General features: G+C 45.9%; 1 protein-coding gene across 1 annotated transcript; it reads left to right on the top strand.

Annotated features, from left to right (window-relative positions):
• The first annotated feature begins 5,439 nt into the window (after window positions 1-5,439).
• Window positions 5,440-17,836, top strand: LOC136536781 (uncharacterized). The gene is made up of 4 exons (XM_066528965.1): window positions 5,440-5,584; window positions 15,597-15,673; window positions 17,417-17,527; window positions 17,639-17,836. Exons 1-4 carry the CDS (start codon window positions 5,440-5,442, stop codon window positions 17,834-17,836), a joined length of 531 nt encoding a protein of 176 aa, XP_066385062.1.
• The last annotated feature ends 4,660 nt before the right edge of the window (window positions 17,837-22,496 follow it).

The following is a 22,496-nucleotide window of genomic DNA, read 5'->3' as shown; positions in this document are numbered from 1 at the left end:
GTGGTCAAGTTTTACAAGGTCATGTGGAGTAATCAGGGTAGTGAGAGCGATGCAATGTGGGAACGGGAAGATTATTTGAAGGATGTCTACCCTACCTTTTATTCAAAATGGTACGCTTTTCAAATTTCGGGATAAGATTTTTATAAGGGGGCAGGGCTATAACACCCTAGATGTTAGGCTTGCATAATTGCACTTGCATTTGCATGAGTATAAGCATCATTCTTTCATATATGAGCATTTACATGTGAAACATACAATTCAAACATGAAACATTGCTTTGAAACATGTGAAACATGCCTTGTTATTCTATGTTTCCAATATGTGTATGCTTATGATCATTTGTGATTAAGTGTAAGTGGTTGATGTTTGGTCACTAAAACACCTTAACTATGCTTAGGATGCAATTTGGAACAATGTTCATGTTGATGACATTGCATAATTAAGCTCCTAGATCTGTGTTTGACTAGGATTTTTGACTAGGATTCTCTCTAGAACACTTTTGTTTGACCTATTAAAAAGTCTAGCTTAGATTGTTTGCATGGCCTGTGCACCCTTAAGCAAAGTTTTAGAAAATTTTATGAGGAACAAAAGTTGTTTAATGACATTGAGCTAGAAATGTGCACCACATGCTCAAAAGTGGCCCACAAGTCTGATTTGGGGGCTATTTTGGACTTAGTCATTTTGGCCAAGTGTTGGAGCCGTTCCAGTTTCCTTTTACTCCTCTTTGGAGCTTTGTCATTTGAAAACCAAGCCAAAACAGTTTAGGCTCTTTTAACCAAAGTTGTAGTACTCACTTAGGTCTACACAATGGTGAAATTGGTTGATCATGAAGTGTCACAGTTTAGGAGTTAGGAGGGGTGAAGATGCTCTGTCAGGCACCTAATGGTGGTTTGATGGCCATGTTGGCCTAGCCATCGTGGCCGACCGGGCGCAGGATGCACATGCACAGTGGCATCCATATGCTAACGCTAGGTCCCACCAGTCAGGTCAGAGGGGCAACGAAGCCACCATAACGTGCTGCTGCCCTTGTTTGCTTCATCCACATCGCCTCGTTGCCTCACGCGAGCCACAGCGGCAACACCGCCGTCGCCATAAGCTCTGCCACCGCCTAGCTCCCTTGCCACCACACCATTGCCGCCTCCAGCTAGCCAATAGCTTTGCCATCCTCCTCTCTACATCCTCGACCTAGTTGCAGGGCTAGGCAAGCCACGGTGAGGGCAAATTCGCCGTTCTTGTCCTCGCAGGAGTCATAGTCACCATGGTCGCCATCACGGCGAGCTCGCTGCTGCTCTGCTCCCTTGCTCTTTCTCCTTTCTTCTTCATGTTAGCACTAGCTCTAGGTGTAACCTAGCCTAGGGTGACCCTACAACAAACCATAGTTTTGCCTCAGTAGAAAACGACGGCTAGCTTCGCTGTGCTCTCGCCGCCGCACCGCCACACATGCGGACGAACCCCGCTGGCGCTTCCAACCAAACCCTAGGTAGCCTTGGTAGGTATACGTGGTCACCATGGAACCCTAGTGCCCCTCGTAGGGCCTTGCCATGGCCTGAGATGGCTGGCGCTCCTCCGTGCAGCGCTGCTGTGCCGCCATGGCCAGCGACGAGCCCTCTCCGGTGCGTCCGCGCTTCAACATTCTACACCAATCGACATGGGAGGATGAAAGGATCATGATGGTGGGGTCGGTTTCGTCGAAAAGCTCACCGTCGGCGAGCAAGCGCTGGTCAAACCTCCTCCCCTATCTCTGTTCATCTGATGGGTGGGACCGTTGACCTGCGGGGCCCAGCGGTATAAGGTCTTCGGTTTTAGTTTAATTAAATCTATGAATTTCTACAAAATTGTAAAATTCATATATTGAGTTTTAGGAGTCCAAATTAAGTGGTTCAAATTGGGTTGTGCTCCTGGTGATGTCTAGTTTTTATTAAAAATACAAAATGTGCCATGTTCTGTAGTAAATTATTTATTGGCTATTTATCTTGTTTATTCCTTAATAAAATTGGGAAATTCATAACTTGAGTTTGGTGCATGTGAGAAATGTGATTCCACTTGGGTTGGTCTTGTGCTCATATGTGTTGCCTAGGAAAAATGCTAGAGCTGCAGTGCTCTTATGTAACACCCAAAATTTTTACCACAAATTAGCAATTAATTCTTAGCATTTATTATATTTTCTAGGTATTTTTAACTTAGGCCAAATAATAAATATTGAATAAATAAAATAAACTATAAGTTTAGAAACTTGTTTGTTGCATTCATGCCGAGTCATATGGGTTTTGATTGAGTGTAGGGCTAGATGATTTGAAATTTGTATTCAAAACATATTTGAATTTGGCTTAAAAATGAAAATGGAGAAAATAGAATTTGATAAACATTTGATTTGAAAAAAAAGGGAGAAAGACACCTTCTGGCCCAGCTAGCCTGGCCCTCTTCCTCCTCCTCCCACTGGCCTGTCTCGGTGGCCTATCACGCCGGCCCGCACCGCACGCGGCCCGCATCGGCCCGCTGGCCCGCACCCCACATGGCCCAGCTAGCCACCCGTGCGCGCGCACCAACTCGGCGGCCCAGCTGCTGCTTTGCTGCGGCCTGCTTGGCTTCACCCGTGAGCGCATTGCCTTCTCTCTCTCTCACTGTGCGTCTGGACCCACTCGTCAGCCACGTCGTCCACCTTCCTTCCCCGGCGCTCCCCTTCCTTCTTTTGCCCGGCCATGGCGCGTCACCGATGGAAAGTCACCGGTGCTGTTTGGAAGGTGCCGAGCCCCTCCCTGCTTCCCTTCCTTATTTCCGCGCACCACCCGGCCTATAAAACCCCAAGCCGACCCCGCCTTCTCTCCCCACCTTTGCCCGCTACCGAGAGCCACCGCTGCCGGTGAGAGCCTCCCCCTTCCGAGCGCGAACGCCGACGCCAAGGCCACCCGAAGCATCGCCGGATCTTCCCGCGCCCGTAGGTACATCCCATTTTGCATTTTGGCGCTGTTTTGCCTGGCTACACCCTCACCCGCGCTCTCTCTCTCTCTCTCCAGTTCGTGGCCGCCGTCGATGACCATCCTCGGAGCCTTCCCGGACGCCACGTTCCCCTCCAGGCGACTCACGGTGAGCCCCTCCACCTTCCCGTGCCCTTAGATTTTGTTTTGGCGCCCTAGGAAGCTGTAGCCCAAGGTCCCAGCGCACCGGCCATGGCGCCGCCGGCCTCCCTTTTCTTCCTCGGCGATCCCTCCATGCCTACGAACCAGCGCCGTTAGATCTTAGGTGAACGGCTGAGATTAAAACGTACCTGTTCAGTGCATGACCGGTCCACTGTGGACCCACGGACCTAGTCCACGGTGCCACGTCAGAGCTGGCCCACACCACATGGTGCACCGCGCCAACCAGTCACCGCCACGTGTCGACCCGTCAGCATCCCCAGTCAACCCGCAGTCAACATCCGGTCAGCCGTACACGTTTTGCAGAAAAGCCCCCGCTTTTTCCAGAAATCAACCCGCGGTCCAGTCTAGTTCAAACTAATTTTTATTTAGTCCTGTTTTTATTCATTCAAGTCCCTGAAGTTTCCAGAAATAGTAAGCCTGGTCCAGATTTCATTTAAATTCAGATTTTTAATTATTTTAATTCGAAAATAGGTTAGTTTATTTATAGAATTGCCATTACATCTTATTTCATGCATAACTTTCACGTTTTAAGTCCGATTTGAGTGATTCTTTCGCTCATGTGTTCGTAGAAATGCGTAGAACAGATCTGTAAGCTCTTCAACATATGTTTTCACTGTTTGGTGTACTATTCTAATAGAGTTCTATCTTGTATGCATGTAATGATTGGAATGATGCTTGATTGATGATTGGATCACGATTAGAGGGTGAGCCATTCGAGGTGACTGAGGACCCCCAGCAGGATCAGCAGTATTCCTAGGGACGACTTTGAGGAAGGCAAGTGTACCAAAGGCCCCTTGTTACCTATGAACTACTACCACTTACATTCATGCATGAGTTTAATTTGAATTGCCTTTAAGGACTTTACCTAGATGATTCATTGTACCACATATCCTTGATACCTGGGTTTATTGGGTAGGCATTTTGGATAGATGCTGCAGCGCTTAACATGAAGTAATTGTTAAACATATTTAAAGACTATATGCAATGTGATAAAATGGAGCTTTTTAGCAACAGATAGGGGGCTGGAGTACGGGGTTGAGTACTCTAGTGCCTCTCCATAAGGACTTTATCCTGAAGCGGCAACCCAGGAGGGACCAGTACAACCCTGAGTGTCAAATGGCTCTGACTTTAACCTATTATCTAGTTTGTACTAGCTCGTCTGTAGCTCCAGTAAGGGGTAAGAGGGTATCTTTCCTTTTTCTGTTAGGGTGTGCACCGTGCTGCGATGCCCACGTGTGCCATTCCTTTGTAGCTACGATTTGTTAGTGCAACTAGCTAAGGGTTTCATAGTGAAACTCTGCCACACTTCCTGGGAAGAGGTGTAGTGGGTCTCGCGAACCCCGGCATTGGGAATCACGGCTCGGTGGGTAAAGATGTACAATTTCTGTAGAAATAATTAACCTGTTATAACAGCCGTGCTCATGGATACGAGCGGTCTGGATCCTTCGAGATTAGTGGTTACTGTGGATGATGGATGGTTGGGAATTGAGACAAAGCTGGATGATACTTTAATACCACTTGGGAATTGGGACTGTTCATTAAAGTAGTAATTCAGGTTGCTAAAAATTGATCAACTAAAATTGCGAACCACAGTCAAACAGTGTCAAGCCTATTTGAGCCTCATAGATCCCTTTGTTATACTTGCTAAGCATGGTGAGCTTACACTTGCTTTACATCAAATGAAAATCCTGGATGGGTAACAGATAATGGATATGAAGAGTTTCCGGAGGATGTCCAGGACTACTAGGAAGACGTTCACCAGTTGGAGTCCCTGTGGCAGTTGGGCTAGTTTTTCCGCTGTGTTTGTAATAATATTGCCTTCGAGCAAACTTTGTATTTAACTTTATGATGAGATATGCGATGTAATAAGTACTTTACTTTGATACTACTGCAATTTGTGATATATGTGTGTGTTTGGACATCCTGGGCGCACATATATGAGTACTTGGTTTTGCTTTGCAAAATTGGGTGCGACAAATTGGTATCAGAGCTATAACTGACTGTAGGACGAACAACCTAGTTAGAAATGGACGTTTCTAGGATCACATTATCTTTATTTTACTACTTTAATTTGCTATAAAATTTTTGCTTATATTCTGTTCTTTATCTATTGCCAAAAATTATTTTGTTCTAATACTCAACCTTTTCATTCTTATAGATGGCCCGTACCAAGCTGACCGCGCGCAAGAGGACCATTCCGATGCCCACCAGGAGGACCAGGTTCACTTTGGGCAAGCGTGTCCCGGCACATCTGGTGGAAGCTCTAAGGAACCAGGAGGAGGAACCACCTGTGGAGGTGCCCATGGGGGAACCTCTGGAGGACTTGCTGGAGGATCCAATGGATGAAGAAACAGAAGAGGTGCCTATGTTCGAGGAGCCCATCGAGATCGAGGATTCTGAGGAGGATCCTATGGAGGAGCATGAACAAGGTGGCCAGGAGGGAGCTGGTGACCCCTGACGATGGAGATGGTTCTGATGATTCTGATGCTGATGGAGGTGATGATGGTAATGGTGGAGATGGTGGAGACGGTGGAGACGATGGAGACGGTGGAGACGATGGGGATGATGACAATGATGATGATCACTAATGCACCGTTGGCTCAGGGATGGACTACGGAAGATCCACTACGACTTGGAGGGTGATGGCTACTACCACCCTAGGCTTCTCGCACTTGTGCATCGCTACCACCCTAGAGGCACTGTTCAGTACAGGACGGAGCATTGGACCCACCCCGACTACACCGGCTTCTGGGAGACAGAAGTGTACATCCGAGAGGGGACTCAGGTGCGCTACATCCACCGCGCCACCACTACACGGCTCACATGTGTGGCCGTCATCAGAGATGCAGCTCGACAGGCATTGATGGTCAACCGTGACCGTCACTTCGACGACATCGCCTGGGAGGATGACCGCTATCTTCCCCGCCGTCGGAGCGGACAGTCTACGTGCAACATCGCTACACCACTTGGAGAGGCGAACCTGAGGCTGAGGCCTACCCTGTTGTGCTTGGCTGAGACCCACACTGACTTGGATCAGGCCCTGGATGAGCTCGATGTCATGGGGAGGGCCTACATGCAGCTGGCTCGTGAGAACGCTACACTGAAGCAACAGCTAGGAGGTCCAGATGTGGAAGATTCAGGAGTACCCGCTCAGTCACCCCCGAGGACCAGAGGAGAGTCTGGAGACCCCAGCACCAGCACCACCATCGACCCGTACCCATAGGAGAGTCTTAAAAATATGTAATAAGCACGCGTAGCTACGCGAGAGAGTATTTAGTTTCTTTCTTTTAATGGTTGGACAAGTGTTAGTTGCATGGTTGGATGTTTATCATTATGAATAATGTTTGATTTGGGTCTTTGATATGATTGTGATGATTTGTGGGCATGTCCACGGTCATTAGTTAAGGTTAAGGTTTAGGGATATTATGAATAAATAGTTGGGTTTCGTTTTATCATGCTGTCCATTCTGTATCTTTCGGAAGAGTCTGTCTTTATCAGTTCATATCTCATAAACTAGATACTCAAAGGTCATGAAATTTTTATGGAGATAAGTAGACTTCAACATCTTTCTTCTGGCTCTGGAATCACCTCAATAGCTATTATAAATTGTGAGATACAACTGTTGTAAGTCGAGGTTTCTGTGCTGTCAGGATTCCGGAACAGTACTTCTTATCGTCTGAATTTGACTAAGTAAACGTTGGAATCTGAAAAAGTATTCTAAACGAAAGTTGTAGAGAATTTCATAAGCTTTCCAGAAAGGTATGCTACGCAATCATATGATAAACAGAGACTGAGATATGCTCGTTTTACAGCACTGCTGCTATCCAACTCGCTGGAAAAAAATTCAGAACAAATATCTTCTTGCATACCCTACATATATCTCTTGTCTACACCTACTCTTGTTACACCAGTATCTTGTAAGAGTTATATGCTTGGACATGTGAGACTTATATGATGCCTCTACAGATGGTGAACACCAGGAGAAACAACCAGGGAGGCGAGGAACCGCCACCACCACCCCCAGTCTCCATGGAGCAGCTGATGATGATGCAGACCCAGTTGCTTCAGCAGATGGCCCAGAACATGCAGAACATGGGGCAAGGGAATGGAAATGCACCCCCTCATGTCAGGGATAAGAGGGGAGAGTTTCTGAAAGGACACCCACCTGTATTCAAGCACTCTGCCGATCCACTCCAAGCTGATGATTGGCTACGTGCCATTGAGAGGCAACTGGAGATTGCCCAATGTGATGATAGGGAGAAAGTTTTATATGCTTCTGGACAGTTGCAGGGAGCTGCACAGGATTGGTGGGACTCATTCCGCTTCGGCCGCACCGAAGCTAATCCCATCACTTGGGCTGAGTTCCGCAGTGCCTTTCGCACTCATCACGTGCCTGCAGGACTGATGAAGCTGAAGAAGGAGTTCTTGGCTCTCAAGCAGGGGGGCATGACTGTTGCTGAATATCGTGACAAGTTTATACAATTGTCACGGTATGCACCTACTGAGGTAGACGAGGATGGAAAGAGGCAGGAGCTGTTTATGGAGGGCTTGAATGATGGTCTCCAGTACCAGCTGTTGTCCCATACCTTTGCTAACTTCCAGCAGCTGGTGGACAAAGCTTTAGTGATTGAGAACAAGCGCCGCCAGATGGAGGACAAGAAGAGAAAATTTCAAGGATAGCAATCTGGGAGCAACTCTTGCTTCCGTACCAACCCTCAACAAACTCAACCTCAGCAGCGCTATCAAGGTCAGATAGGTCTCAACCGCAACCAGCAGCAGCAGCGTGCACATCAGCAGCAATAGTAGTACAAGGCACCAGCTCAGCGCCAGTAGCAACCCAACAATGTACCAATGAGGAATAATGCCCCCAATGCTCCGCAGAGGAATGGCGCACCAAAAGCGCCAAATGCAGTTAATGACAACAAGTGCTTCAATTGTGGAGAGCCGGGACATTACTCTAATAGATGCCCCAAGAAGACTAACTCACAGCAGAACTATGTTCGGGGAAAGGTGAACCATGTTACTGCTGAAACAGCTCAGGAGGCACCGGATGTGGTGATCGGTACATTTCCGGTCAACTCAAACTCAGCTACAGTACTTTTTGATTCTGGTGCTTCGCATTCCTTCATAACATATACATTCATAAAGAAGCATGGTATTCTAGTAAGTGTTATGAAGAAACACATGTTAGTAAGCTCACCTGGTGGGGTAATGAAAGCAGAGTGGATATGCTTAGCTGCTAGTCTCAGCATAAGGGGGGTAGAATTTCAAGCAAATCTTGTAGTCATAAATTCCACCGGTATCGATGTCATCTTGGGTATGGATTGGCTAAGGTTGCAGAAAGTAGTTATTAATTGTGGTAATAGCTCGGTGAATCTTATCACTTCAACTGGAGAAGAAGTGGTGTTTGTGGCAACTCAGTCTGCTATAGAAATCTGTCGGGTTAATCAGTTGGAGGGCACAACCTTAGAAGATATAAGGATAGCAAATGAGTACCCGGATGTCTTTCCTGAGGAATTGCCAGGTATGCCACCTGACCGAGACATCGAGTTTATAATTGAACTTTTTACCTGGAACTGCACCCATAGCTAAGAGACCCTATAGAATGGGAGTGAATGAATTAGCAGAACTTAAGAAACAACTAAGGGAATTGCTAGATAAGGGTTATGTTCAACCTAGTTCATCACCATGGGGGTGCACCAGTACTATTTGTAGAAAAGAAGGATGGTACACAAAGGATGTGCATAGACTACAGGTCACTTAATGAGGTCACAATTAAGAACAAGTGCCCATTGCCTAGAATTGATGACCTATTTGACCAATTGAAAGGGGCTTGTGTGTTTTCCAAGATTGATCTTCGATCTAGATACCATTAGTTGAGGATAAGGCGTACTAACATCCCCAAGACCGCCTTTGTGACCCACTATGGACTGTATGAGTTCACAGTCATGTCTTTTGGCCTGACTAATGCACCTGCCTACTTCATGTATTTGATGAACAAAGTATTCATGGAGTACCTTGATAAGTTTGTCGTCGTGTTCATTGATGACATACTAGTGTATTCTAAGAATGAAGAAGAACATGAAGGGCATTTGAGATTGATGTTGCAAAAGCTTAGAGAACATCAACTTTATGCCAAGTTCAGCAAATGTGAGTTCTGGTTAAAAGAAGTATCTTTCCTTGGTCACATAATCTCTAATGGAGGAGTAGCAGTAGATCCCAAGAAGGTTAGAGATGTGTTGAGTTGGAAGCCACCTAAGGATGTTAGTGAGATTCGGAGTTTTCTAGGTATGGCTGGGTATTATAGGAGGTTCATCGAGGGATTCTCTAAGTTAGCCAAGCCCATGATAGCGTTGTTGGAGAAGAATGCCAAATTTGTATGGACTAAACAATGTCAGGACAGTTTTGAGGAGTTGAAGAAGAGACTGACTTCTGCTCCAGTGCTCATCTTACCTGATCTCACCAAAAGTTTCTCTATCTATTGTGATGCCTCATGGCAAGGTCTAGGAGGTGTTCTTATGCAAGAAGGCAGAGTTGTTGCCTACGTATCTAGACAGCTGAGAAAACATGAGCTAAATTATCAGACTCATGATCTGGAATTAGCAGCTGTGGTGCATGCTCTTAAGATATGGAGGCACTACCTGATTGGTCATAAGTGTGAGATTTATATGGACCATAAGAGTCTAAAGTATATATTCACACAGTCAGATCTAAATCTGAGGCAACGAAGATGGCTCGAGTTAATTAAGGATTATGATTTGGATATTCACTATCACCCGGGAAAGGCTAATGTTGTAGCAGATGCCTTGAGTAGAAGGAGTTATGTGAACATGGCCTATACAACTCAACTACCTGAAGAGTTGTGTGAGGAGTTCAAATACTTGAATTTGGGTATTGTGGCCAACACCATGGAGTTAGAGGTAGAATCCACTCTAGAACAAGAGATTCGTAAAGGACAGATGGGTGATGAGAGGATCAAGGATATTGCAGAGCGTATAGTGATTGGTAAAGCCCCAGGATTCCATATGGATGATCAAGGGACAGTATGGTTCGATAAAAGGATTTGTGTGCCAGAAGTAAAATCTATTAGGGAGTCTATCTTGAGGGAAGCTCATGACTCAGCCTATTCCATACACCCAGGAAGTACTAAAATGTATCTTGATCTTAAAGAGAGGTACTGGTGGTATGGACTAAAGAGAGACGTAGCAGAACATGTGGCTATATGTGACACGTGCCAAAGAGTGAAAGCAGAACATCAGAGGCTAGCAGGTTTACTACAGCCTATGAAGATACCCGAGTGGAAATGGGAAGAAGTTAGAATGGACTTTATAGTTGGATTACCCCGTACATAGAGAGGATTTGACTCTATCTAGGTGATTGTTGACCGATTGACAAAAGTGGCCCATTTCATTCCGGTCAAGGTAACTTATTCGAGTGCAAAGTTAGCAGAGTTATATATGGAAAGGATTGTATGTTTACATGGTGTACCAAAGAAGATTGTTTCAGATAGGGGTACACAGTTCACATCACATTTTTGGCAGAAATTGCATGAGTCAATGGATACGAAGTTGAACTTCAGCTCAGCTTACCATCCTCAAATAGATGGACAGACCAAAAGGACAAATCAGATCTTAGAGGATATGCTAAGAGCTTGTGCTCTGCAGTATGGGACAAGTTGGGATAAGAGTTTACCTTATGCCGAATTCTCCTACAATAATAGCTACCAAAAGAGTCTTAAAATGGCACCGTTTGAGGCATTGTATGGCAGAAAGTGCAGAACACCATTGTTTTGGAATCAAACGGGGGAAAGCCAAGTCTTTGGACCAAATGTTTTGCAACTGGCAGAAAAACAAGTGCAAACAATAAGGCAAAACCTAAAGGTTGCATAGTCCCGACAGAAAAGCTATGCGGACACAAGGAGAAGAGATTTGGCATTTGAAATTGGTGATTTTGTCTATCTCAAAGTTTCACCTATGAAAGGAGTAAAGAGATTCCATACCAAGGGAAAGTTGTCACCCAGGTATGTGGGACCATTCAAGATCATCAACAGGAGAGGAGAAGTTGCTTACCAGTTAGAGTTACCAGAGCAGCTCTCAGGTGTTCATGATGTTTTCCATGTGTCACAACTTAAGAAATGTTTGAGAGTACCTGAGGAACAACTACCCTTGGAAGAACTGGATATCCAAGGGGATCTATCATACAAAGAGTATCTAGTGAGAATCCTGGAAACAGCGGAGAGAATCACAAGGAGCAAAATAATAAGAATGTGCAAGGTTCAGTGGAACAGACACTCAGTGGATAAGGCAACGTGGGAAAGAGAGGAAGATCTGAGAACTGACTATCCCAATCTCTTTGAACCATCCGAATCTCGAGGACGAGATTCATTCTAAGGGGGTAGGTTTGTAACACCCAAAATTTTTACCACAAATTAGCAATTAATTCTTAGCATTTATTATATTTTCTAGGTATTTTTAACTTAGGCCAAATAATAAATATTGAATAAATAAAATAAACTATAAGTTTAGAAACTTGTTTGTTGCATTCATGTCGAGTCATATGGGTTTTGATTGAGTGTAGGGCTAGATGATTTGAAATTTGTATTCAAAACTTATTTGAATTTGGCTTAAAAATGAAAATGGAGAAAATAGAATTTGATAAACATTTGATTTGAAAAAAAAGGGAGAAAGACACCTTCTGGCCCAGCTAGCCCGGCCCTCTTCCTCCTCCTCCCGCTGGCCTGTCTCGATGGCCTATCACACCGGCCCGCACCGCACGCGGCCCGCATCGGCACGCTGGCCCGCACCCCACGCGGCCTAGCTAGCCACCCGTGCGCGCGCACCAACTTGGCGGCCCAGCTGCTGCGGCCTGCTTGGCTTCACCCGTGAGCGCATTGCCTTCTCTCTCTCGCTGCGCGTCTGGACCCACTCGTCAGCCACATCGTCCACCTTCCTTCCCCGGCACTCCCCTTCCTTCTTTTGCCCAGCCATGGCGCGTCACCGATGGAAAGTCACCGGCGCCGTTTGGAAGGTGCCGAGCCCCTCCCTGCTTCCCTTCCTTATTTCTGCGCACCACCCGGCCTATAAAACCCTGAGCCGACCCTGCCTTCTCTCCCCACCTTTGCCCGCTACCGAGAGCCACCGCCGCCGGTGAGAGCCTCCCCCTTCCGAGCGCGAACACCGACGCCAAGGCCACCCGAAGCATCACTGGATCTTCCCGCGCCCGTAGGTACATCCCATTTCGCATTTTGGCGCTGTTTTGCCCGGCTACACCCTCACCCACGCTCTCTCTCTCTCCAGTTCGCGGCCGCCGTCAATGACCATCCTCGGAGCCTTCCTGGACGCCGCGTTCCCCTCTAGGCGACTCACGGTGAGCCCCTCCACCTTCCCGTGCCCTCAGATTTCGTTTTGGCGCCCTAGGAAGCCGTAGCCCAAGGTCCCGGCGCACCAGCCATGGCGCCGTCGGCCTCCCTTTTCTTCCCCGGCGATCCCTCCGTGCCTACGAACCAGCGCCGTTAGATCTTAGGTGAACGGCTGAGATTAAAACGTACCTATTCAGTGCATGACCGGTCCACCATGGACCCATGGACCTAGTCCATGGTGCCGCATCAGAGCTGGCCCACGCCACATGGTGCACCGCGCCAACCAGTCACCGCCATGTGTCGACCCGTCAGCATCCCCAGTCAACCCGCAGTCAACATCCGGTCAGCCGTGCACGTTTTGCAGAAAAGCCCCCGCTTTTTCTAGAAATCAACCCGCGGTCCAGTCCAGTTCAAACTAATTTTTATTTAGTCCTGTTTTTATTCATTCAAGTCCCTGAAGTTTCTAGAAATAGTAAGCCCAGTCCAGATTTCATTTAAATTCAGATTTTTAATTATTTTAATTCGAAAATAGGTTAGTTTATTTATAGAATTGCCATTACATCTTATTTCATGCATAACTTTCACGTTTTAAGTCCGATTTGAGTGATTCTTTCGCTCATGTGTTCGTAGAAATGCGTAGAACAGATCTGTAAGCTCTTCAACATATGTTTTCACTATTTGGTGTACTGTTCTAATAGAGTTCTATCTTGTATGCATGTAATGATTGGAATGATGCTTGATTGATGATTGGATCACGATTAGAGGGTGAGCCATTCGAGGTGACTGAGGACCCCCAGCATGATCAACAGTATTCCTAGGGTGACTTTGAGGAAGGCAAGTGTACCAAAGGCCCCTTGTTACCTATGAACTACTACCACTTACATTCATGCATGAGTTTAATTTGAATTGCCTTTAAGGACTTTACCTAGATGATTCATTGTACCACATATCCTTGATACCTGGGTTTATTGGGTAGGCATTTTGGATAGATGCTGCAGTGCTTAACATGAAGTAATTGTTAAACATATTTAAAGACTATATGCAATGTGATAAAATGGAGCTTTTTAGCAACAGATAGGGGGCTGGAGTACGGGGTTGATACCTCTAGTGCCTCTCCATAAGGACTTTATCCTGAAGCAGCAACCTAGGAGGGACCGTACAACCCCGAGTGTCAAATGGCTCTAACTTTAACCTATTATCTAGTTTGTACTAGCTCGTCTGTAGCTCCAGTAAGAGATAAGAGGGTATCTTTCCTTTTTTTGTTAGGGTGTGCACCGTGCTGCGATGCCCACATGTGCCATTCCTTTGTAGCTATGATTTGTTAGTGCAACTAGCTAAGGGTTTCATAGTGAAACTCTACCACACTTCCTGGGATGAGGTGTAGTGGGTCTCGCAAACCCCGGCATTGGGAATCATGGCTCGGTGGGTAAAGATGTACAATTTCTGCAGAAATAATTAACCTGTTATAACAGCCGTGCTCATGGATACGAGCGGTCTGGATCCTTCGAGATTAGTGGTTACTATGGATGATGGATGGTTGGGAATTGAGACAAAGCTGGATGATACTTTAATACCACTTGGGAATTGGGACTGTTCATTAAAGTAGTAATTCAGGTTGCTAAAAATTGATCAACTAAAATTGCGAACCGCAGTCAAACAGTGTCAAGCCTATTTGAGCCTCATAGATCCCTTTGTTATACTTGCTAAGCATGGTGAGCTTACACTTGCTTTACATCAAATGAAAATTCTGGATGGGTAACAGATAATGGATATGAAGAGTTTCCGGAGGATATCCAGGACTACTAGGAAGACGTTCACCAGTTGGAGTCCCTGTGGTAGTTGGGCTAGTTTTTCCGCTGTGTTTGTAATAATATTGCCTTCGAGCAAACTTTGTATTTAACTTTATGATGAGATATGCGATGTAATAAGTACTTTACTTTGATACTACTGCAATTTATGATATATGTGTGTGTTTGGACATCCTGGGCGCACATATATGAGTACTTGGTTTTGCTTTGCAAAATTGGGTGCGACATCTTACTAGAAATAGGACTTTGAGGTTTATTCTATTTAAATGCTTTTATAATCACTGCTGGCTTGTCATTTTCGTGTAGGATGTTATACATGTTTAAATGCTATAAAATTTGTATAGTAGCATATTTGGGACATTTATAAGCTACTGTAATATTTGTGGAATTTACTGTACACTTTTGCTATATGTTTATTTTTTCACCTAATTATCTAAATAAATTAATAAAGGCACGAAAATAATTTATTTAGGGTTGACCACTTTGTTTTCTAGTGTTCTTTCGATGTATGCTAATTGTTGGTAACATTGGTAGTACTCAAAGTATCATTCTTGTATGTAGTGAAATATTATTTTTCCCTAAAATTCACTTATAGTGACTTTTCTGGACAGTTTCTAGAGTTAAGCAAATTATATGGTGAAGATAATGTTTGCTAGGAATCTTCTCTATAACAAAGTGGTATATAACTCACTTATCTATCTTGTGTTAAATTTTCATGGCATTTCGCCAAATGGTTTGTGAGTTATGACTGTTCAAAGTTTGTCTTCAGAACTAGTTATTCTCTGAAATTTCTAGACCAGGTTTGAGAAATGTGACTGTTTGACCCTATTAACTTGGGAATAATGCGGAGATGACTAAAGATGAATTGTAGCTAACTTCATAAGCTTTCTAGATTGTCTTGTTTCATATCTTTTGGGTTGGCATAACTTCAGTTATGAATTAAACTAGCAGCTGATGTCTGCAGCCCTGAATCTGTTGAATGCAGTGAATCACTTGATTGCTTTATATGAGTTGATGTGATGATTTAGATGCTTAGGCTGATTAAGATAAGTTGTTAGTTGCGGGTGCTAGACCTCTTACTGAAGATGAACAACTTTATCTTAGGTTGTTAAAGCTTGGTGAGTGTGTAGTTCTTATTTTCAAGAAGAGATATGCACCTACTAAGTAAAATAAATGCTAATCTTGGATCATCTTGTCATTCATGTGTCCATCTATACATGGATGTACATGTCATCATCACCTTCCATCCCTTTTGCATTCATGACTCTCATGCTGTGCATATGCATGCAATAGGTGTTCCGGAGGGAGTCACTCTTCTAGAATTCGAACAAGGACTTCTGGAGGAGCAGCAGCAAGTTCAGGAGCAGGAGGTGCAGGCCCTAGAAGGAGGAGTCAACAAAGAAGAACTGCTTGAGTGCCTAGATCACCAATCTTCCTCTTTTCTGAAAGGCAAGCCCCGGAGCATTCTAAGTCTCCTATGTTTTAAAAATGTCACTTTGAGTATCTTTATATGTGTGATGCATTAAGTTATAGGAGTTGGATGCAAACACTTGTTGCATATCTATCTCTTCCTTGTCCTGTAAATGTACCCTGAATCCTATTTAGGTCTAGGAGCGAATCAATGCTTAGCCATGCTTAGATCGGTAAAGTCTAGTGATTTCCTGTCACCTGCAAAATAGGATGATATCTGGTCATGGTTGGCTATATTTGCTATCGGGGAAATAACCATGTGTTAATAATGAATGGAGACCAGGTGGGATGTCGATAGAGAAGCAACAAGGCATGGAGGTCTTGGGTGTGGATCTATCCCCATCTGTGTTGGTTAAGGACTAATTCGCTGTATGTCCTCATGTTATGTTGAATGCATGCCTATCACTTAGTTGGCCGGATAACTCGTTCCGACCGTGAAGTCGAGTAGCTCAACTCAGGCTGGAAGCCTCAAAGTGAAAGTGCGCACTCTGGTGGTAGTAAGTTTGTGTGGGGAGCCATTGGTGTAAGTCCAAGGGTAGATTGATGTCCAGGCAGAGTGGACTCCCTCAGAGTGTGGTGCTACTTGGTCCCGCGAATTTAGTTCCTGAGCTATACCAAAGGTGACCCAAGGTGACCCCTGATCAGGTTGCTTGGGTGTGTGTTAGGAACAATTCCCCAACTGGGTAGGAATCGATTTGAGTCACCGTCTCTCCTAGATAGCGAGAACTTGACTGAGCAGCAGCAATGTAGAAAAACCTAATTGAACTTGATGGTTATAGTGATGATGATGATGTTACAACGTTACACCAGATATGGTTACTAATGTTTGGATCCTAATCAAGTGCTTGCTTTAGTATAGGTGCTAATCTAGATGACAGATTTAATATTGGTAACTTGCTGCTTAACTCAAAATTTAAATTATGCTCTTGTATCATTAAAGCTTTTATGCAAAATGGTTGTCAAGCTAGATCCACCGATAAAGCCTTGCATACTCCTTGGTGTCATTTATTTTTGGTTTACGATGGGTAAGTCTAGCTAAGTACATTCTCGTACTCAGGGTTTATTCCCTCTTGTTGCAGATGACGTGCTTCATAACGGTTACTGCAAGTATTGTTTCCACCCTACTTTTGATGAAGACTAGATCATGGGCATGATCTCTTATGTTATCTTATCATGATGCTTTTGCTGGATATGACTATGGAACTGGCTTGTATTTGAACTAAGTGTGTGTGAGGGTTTCCAACTACTTTGCTTCTGCTATTTGTGAACTCATGTTGTAATAACGATGTGAACTCTGATGTATGTGAGATACTTGTGAAATGGATGTAACATGTGGCTTGTTATGTTGAATCATGTACAATCTTGGTTGTATGCGAGTTGGTTTGAAATCCTTCATGGTTTCATCGGACTACCGGGTTTATATGGGTTCATGTATGATGGTTTGATCACTATAGTGATTACTTTTGTACTTGTGCTCTTATAAATTGGTTGGTTCTATTACAATCATTTCCTTGCATTCCCTCATAGGTCGTAGCCAGGGGAAGTCTCGGTTCCTTCATCAATAGAAGGAGACCTAGGTCCGCCTCATTGAGGAGGCATGGCTATGTAGGGAGGTGATCGCTCAGCTTGTTGCTGCCTAGCAGAGGGTCACTGAGCTGACTCCCCTCACTGAGGAGGCAGATAGTCTTCAGTCAAGGGTGGCCGAGGCCCGTCAGGACGCCAACGAGGCTGAGACGACATTCGAGGCCTTGTCGGTGAGGTCACGGAGGGACGAGGAGGAGGCCGCCTAGGTCAGGAAGGAGCGGGATGAGCTACTCCAGAAGGACGCTGAGATCTGCCAGTGGATCCTTGACCTTCTGGCCAAGGTTGAGAAGGAAAGGGAGCTGAAGCTGGGGGCTGAGGAGAAGCTCATGGCCATGGAGAAGAAGGTGAGCTTGGATGCTATGGTGGTCACTCGGCTATGTAAGGAGCAGGATGAGCTGCTCCAAACCATAGAGAGGCTCCGCATGGAGCATGGCATGGCTCATGAGGAGCACGACCAGGCCTTCCATGAGCGTGACTAGGCCATCCTAGAGTGCAACAATGCACAATAGAAGGTTGGCTCCCTCTAGGCCTAGCTCAGAAACACAATGACCCAAAAGCTGGAGGCCAAAAGCATTTCTGCCGAGTTGGGCGTGGACCTTGCCGAGGCGAGGAGGAATCTTTAGGCAGAGAGTGATGAGCTTGGTATCCTGAGCACCACCCTCGGAGTGGTCTGCGATGACCTTGAGGTGGTGCAGTTGGAGGGGACCAGTTCACTCATGGCCCGTGCCATCAAGATCATGGCACAGGTGCGCTAGCTCTTGAGGAATGCCCTTCGTGCTGGGGTCAATCAATCCTTCATGATTCTCATTCTCACTATTAGGGCAGCATCAATCTAGAGATGATGAGTCATAGCTTTGCACCTAGCTAAGAAGTCCATGAGCCAGAGGAGATGGAAGCGGTGATGGCTCCCCTTTCGTAGGACCTAGCAGACAGGATCGAAGGCATAGGTCTCCCACGGAGGGGTTAGTTAGCTCAATAGGTCAGTCGATTGTTCTTGTAATCAGCGGACAAGTGCCGACCCTTGTGTATCATTTAAACAAACTTGTTATTTTGTTTCATTTGACCAAGTCTGTTCTTTTGTTTTGGTGTGAACGGATTTGTTTCTCCTCCCTTTTTATGTGTGAAAAGGGGTTCATGTGTTTTGACCCTTCCATTTGTTAAGACCGTAGAGCTCGAGGTGTAGGAGGGAAACTCTTATCACACTGGTAAGCAAGAGTGCCATAGCCGCTAGGGCATAGGTTTCTTGTAGTTCAACCAGCCTTGCTTAGTCGTTCATTTCCGCAGACCTTGCAACTAGGTTTAACATGAGAAAGGGTGTCAGGTGTGATGACTATTTTAGAAAGGGTGTATGTATACCCTTATCTTCCCCCATGTGAGACCCGACCCCATGCTGTTGCTAGAGTCAGGTGTCACTAAAGGTCGAGGAGAGGATAGCAAAACCACTATGAGAAAGCGTCTCTTGTTTTTGTGCATACCCCCTCCCTAGGATCTAAGCCATCGTTCTACAACCACATGTTCAGTCTCCTTGCGAGTCCAACTTTCCTTGAGCTCCCACGCATAGCAGGGGTCCAATCGAGGGTTAGCTCATCTCTGTGATCATCACCCCATCCGTGGTTTCCGCAATTGAAGGGGTTGAGCTAATATCACTTGCCTTGATGGCTCGAGTGACGCGCTCAGTGAGCTCGCTATCGGGCACGTTCGAGTGGGATCTAGGTCCATTATTCATGATGGGCTAGGCATAGCCCTCATGTGGCATTCCACCGCTCCTTAACTCGCCTCCTGGGTAGATGCCTACGTTGCTTCGGAGAGTGACTCAGGTGGCCCACTGACCTCTTCTCGATGGAGATTCTATGGGCTCAGCTCAAGGTTAGGATCGAACAAGAAGGTCGAGATGACTCTGTCCACTTCTAAGTAGGTCAGGCAAAGGCCACTAGGGCTCATCTATGTTTTCTCCCCTAGCTTTGTTCGACGCAAGGCGGTTTTGAGCCCTTCGCAGGCTAGCCTTTGAACCCTGGTTAGGTGGATTCCCAAGTTTGGGTCAGGCGGCTCAAGCCCTCAAGCCCCATGGGGCTCGGTGGGAGTTGGCCATGTTTCATGCATCACCCATCCATGGTTTTTGCAACCGAAGGGACTCAGCTAATGACACTTGCCTCAATGGCTCAAGTGTCGCGCTCGGTGAGCTCACTAACAAGCATGTTCAAGGGGAATCTGGGTCCATCATTCGTTGATGGGGTCGGCATAGCCCTCATGTGGCATTCCACTGCTCCTTAACCCACCTCCTGATAGATGCCCATGTCACTCCGGAGAGCAACTCAGGTGGCCCACTGGCATCTCCTCGATGGAGATTCTATGGAGTTGGCTCAAGGTTAGGATCGAATGAGAAAGGTCTAGATGTCCTTGTATGCTTCTGAGTAGGGCTGGGAAAGGCCACTGGTTCTCATCTATGTTTTTCTCCCCTAGCTCTATTTGACAAAAGGTGGCCTCGAGCCCTTCGCGGGTCAGCCTTTGAACCTCAATCGGTTGCCGCTCATGTCGAATAAGACGACTATCGCTTTGTGACTCGATGCGAAGCGTTGTGATGCAATAATTGCATATGCAATGCTTGGATGTATGAGATGAATGTATGAATGCATTCATGAGAATGGATGAATGAATGCTCATGTACTGGAAAAGTAAAGTGGGTGTCAGTAAAGTTACCTCGATGGCTCAAGTGATAGGTTCGGGGAGCTCTTACTATATATGTCCGTGTGGGGTCTAGGTCCATTGTTCATGACAGAGTTGGTGTGACTTGCATGGGACATCCCACTGCTCCCTACCCTTCTCTCGGTAGCGGCCAGAGTTGTCTGATCGACTTTGGGCGACCTGCTGGCCTCTCCTCGATGGAGATTCCATAGGTGGACCCCTCCAAACCCTCCCCTAGAAGGCAGAGGCTAAAGCTTGAGGTGTAGGGACAAAAACTCTGATCATGCTGGTGAATAGAAACGCCATAGCCATTGGGGCATAGGTTTCTCGCAATCCAACCAGTTTTACTCAAAGTTTGTTTCCACACACCTTGGTTCTAGTTTTTTCATGTGAGAAGGGGTTGGGCATAAAGAATGTCTAGCAAATAGATACTCTTGCTAGCCCTTGAGTGTGGCTCAACCACTTGTCATTGCAGGGGTCAAGGGCTCAATAGCGAAATTGATAAGAGAAAACGTGTGTAGATTAAGGGTGACCTGCTGGCGCAGGACCTACCTTGATGGCACGAGTGACGGGTTCGGGGAGCTCTTACCTGACATGTTCGAGTGGAATCCGGGTCCATCATTTGTGACAGGGTTGGCATAACCCATGTGGGGTATCTTGCTGCTCCCTACCCGTCTCTTGGCCGTAGCTAAGCCATCCGATTGACTTGTGTTACCCGCTGGGACAGGACTTACTTGTGGAGATAGGGGATGAGAACATCCCACCCAAAAACTTACTTAGGCAGATAAGCCAGGCGACAAATTCATAATAAATGGACAAGCTCTTAGATTTTGTTATGGCCAAACAATTTTTTAGCCCTTCTCCCCCTTTTCTATGAAAAGGTTAGTGCATTCCAACCCTTTCCACCATTAAGACCCTAAAGCCCGGGGTGTGGGTGAACAAACTCTGATCACACTAGAGAGCAAAAACGTCATAGCCATCGAGGCGTAGGTTTCTTGTAGTCCAATGAGTTTTACTCAGCGTTCATTTCTGCAACCCAAGCTTCTAAGTCTCAACATGAGATAGGGTTGGGCATAGAGAATGTTTGCCAGGTGGATAGACTCTTAAATGTGTACCGACTCTTTCTGTGGCTAAGGCCAAAAAACCCAGGGTGTGGAAAAACTCTGATGATGCTGGTGAGCAAATACGCCATAGCCGCCGAGGGGTAGGTTTCTCGTAGTTCGACCAGTTATACTCAGCATTTGTTTTTGCAAACTTGGCTTCTAGGTCTTAATCATGAGAAAGGGTCAAACATAGAGATTGTCTACTTGATAGATACGCTCTTATTAGCCCTTGAGTGAGGCCTGACCCCTTGCTGTTGCTAGGGTCATGTGTCACTAAAGGTTAGGGAGTCGATATTGGAACTGATTAGAGAAAGTGTACGTATATTAAGGGTAAAAGCGACGTAGCTGCTCGATGTTCTAGTTATTGACAAAGACTTCACTGTCGATGGTCTTGAGCTTGTAAGCACCTAGTTGGAGCACCTCCGCGATGACGTACGGCCCCTCCCACAATGGAGAGAGCTTGTGGCGGTTCTTGTTGCTCTAGACAAGGCGGAGCACTAGGTCCCTAACGTTGAAGGCCCGACCCTGCACTCGATGGTTATGGTACCAACGCAATGCTTGCTAGTATTTGGTCGAGTGGAGGAGGGTGACATCGCATGCTTCATCTAGCTAGTCCATGTTGTCCCTATTGATAGAATATCATCGATAGTCCTCTGAGGGGTATTCCATGATGGTAGATTGATTGGTAGAGATGCGTATAATCAAGAACAAGAAGGCAATAGAGACACACGAGTTAGATAGGTTTAGGCCATCAGTATGACATAATACCCTACTCATATGGTCTTTTGGATTGTATTGGCTATCGTATGATATTGTGTGAGTTTGGAGGGGGTCCCTGCCCGCCTTATATAGTCTGGGGGTAGGGTTACAAGTCGGTTAGATCTAAAAGATTACCGAAAAGTAATAATAGATTACAAGAATCATGGGATCATATGTATCCTAACAGATCTCGTAGTATCTTCAGGATATCTTCCTGATGTCTTGCGGTAGGCATCAAGCAACGTTGTGCCCCGCAAGGCTTTGTCTTGTGGGCTAGGCCACCCTTGGGGGCATAGCCCATGTGGTCTGCTATGGGTATCCAGGGTTATAGCCCCCACAGCTAGTCCTCGAGCGCCTTGTACCCATTGTGCAACACCGTCTTAAGCTTTTCCGAGTAGGTGCGAACAAAGCCAAGTAGTCAAACTCATGGTCCAACCACTGTGATGATTTATTGAGCAGTTGTGAGGAGTTGCCGAGCAGCGTGAACCATCGCCGAGCAGCGTGAACCATCGCCGAGCAGTGTGAACCATCATCGAGCAGCATGAATCATCGCTGAGCAGTGTGAACCATCACCGAGCAGTATGAGCCATCGCCG

The sequence above is a fragment of the Miscanthus floridulus genome, chromosome 2, assembly GCF_019320115.1.
Source record: "Miscanthus floridulus cultivar M001 chromosome 2, ASM1932011v1, whole genome shotgun sequence".
Classification (NCBI taxonomy): Eukaryota; Viridiplantae; Streptophyta; class Magnoliopsida; order Poales; family Poaceae; genus Miscanthus; species Miscanthus floridulus.
Note: the sequence above shows the minus strand (reverse complement) of the source record. Positions and strands in the feature narration are given on the sequence as shown.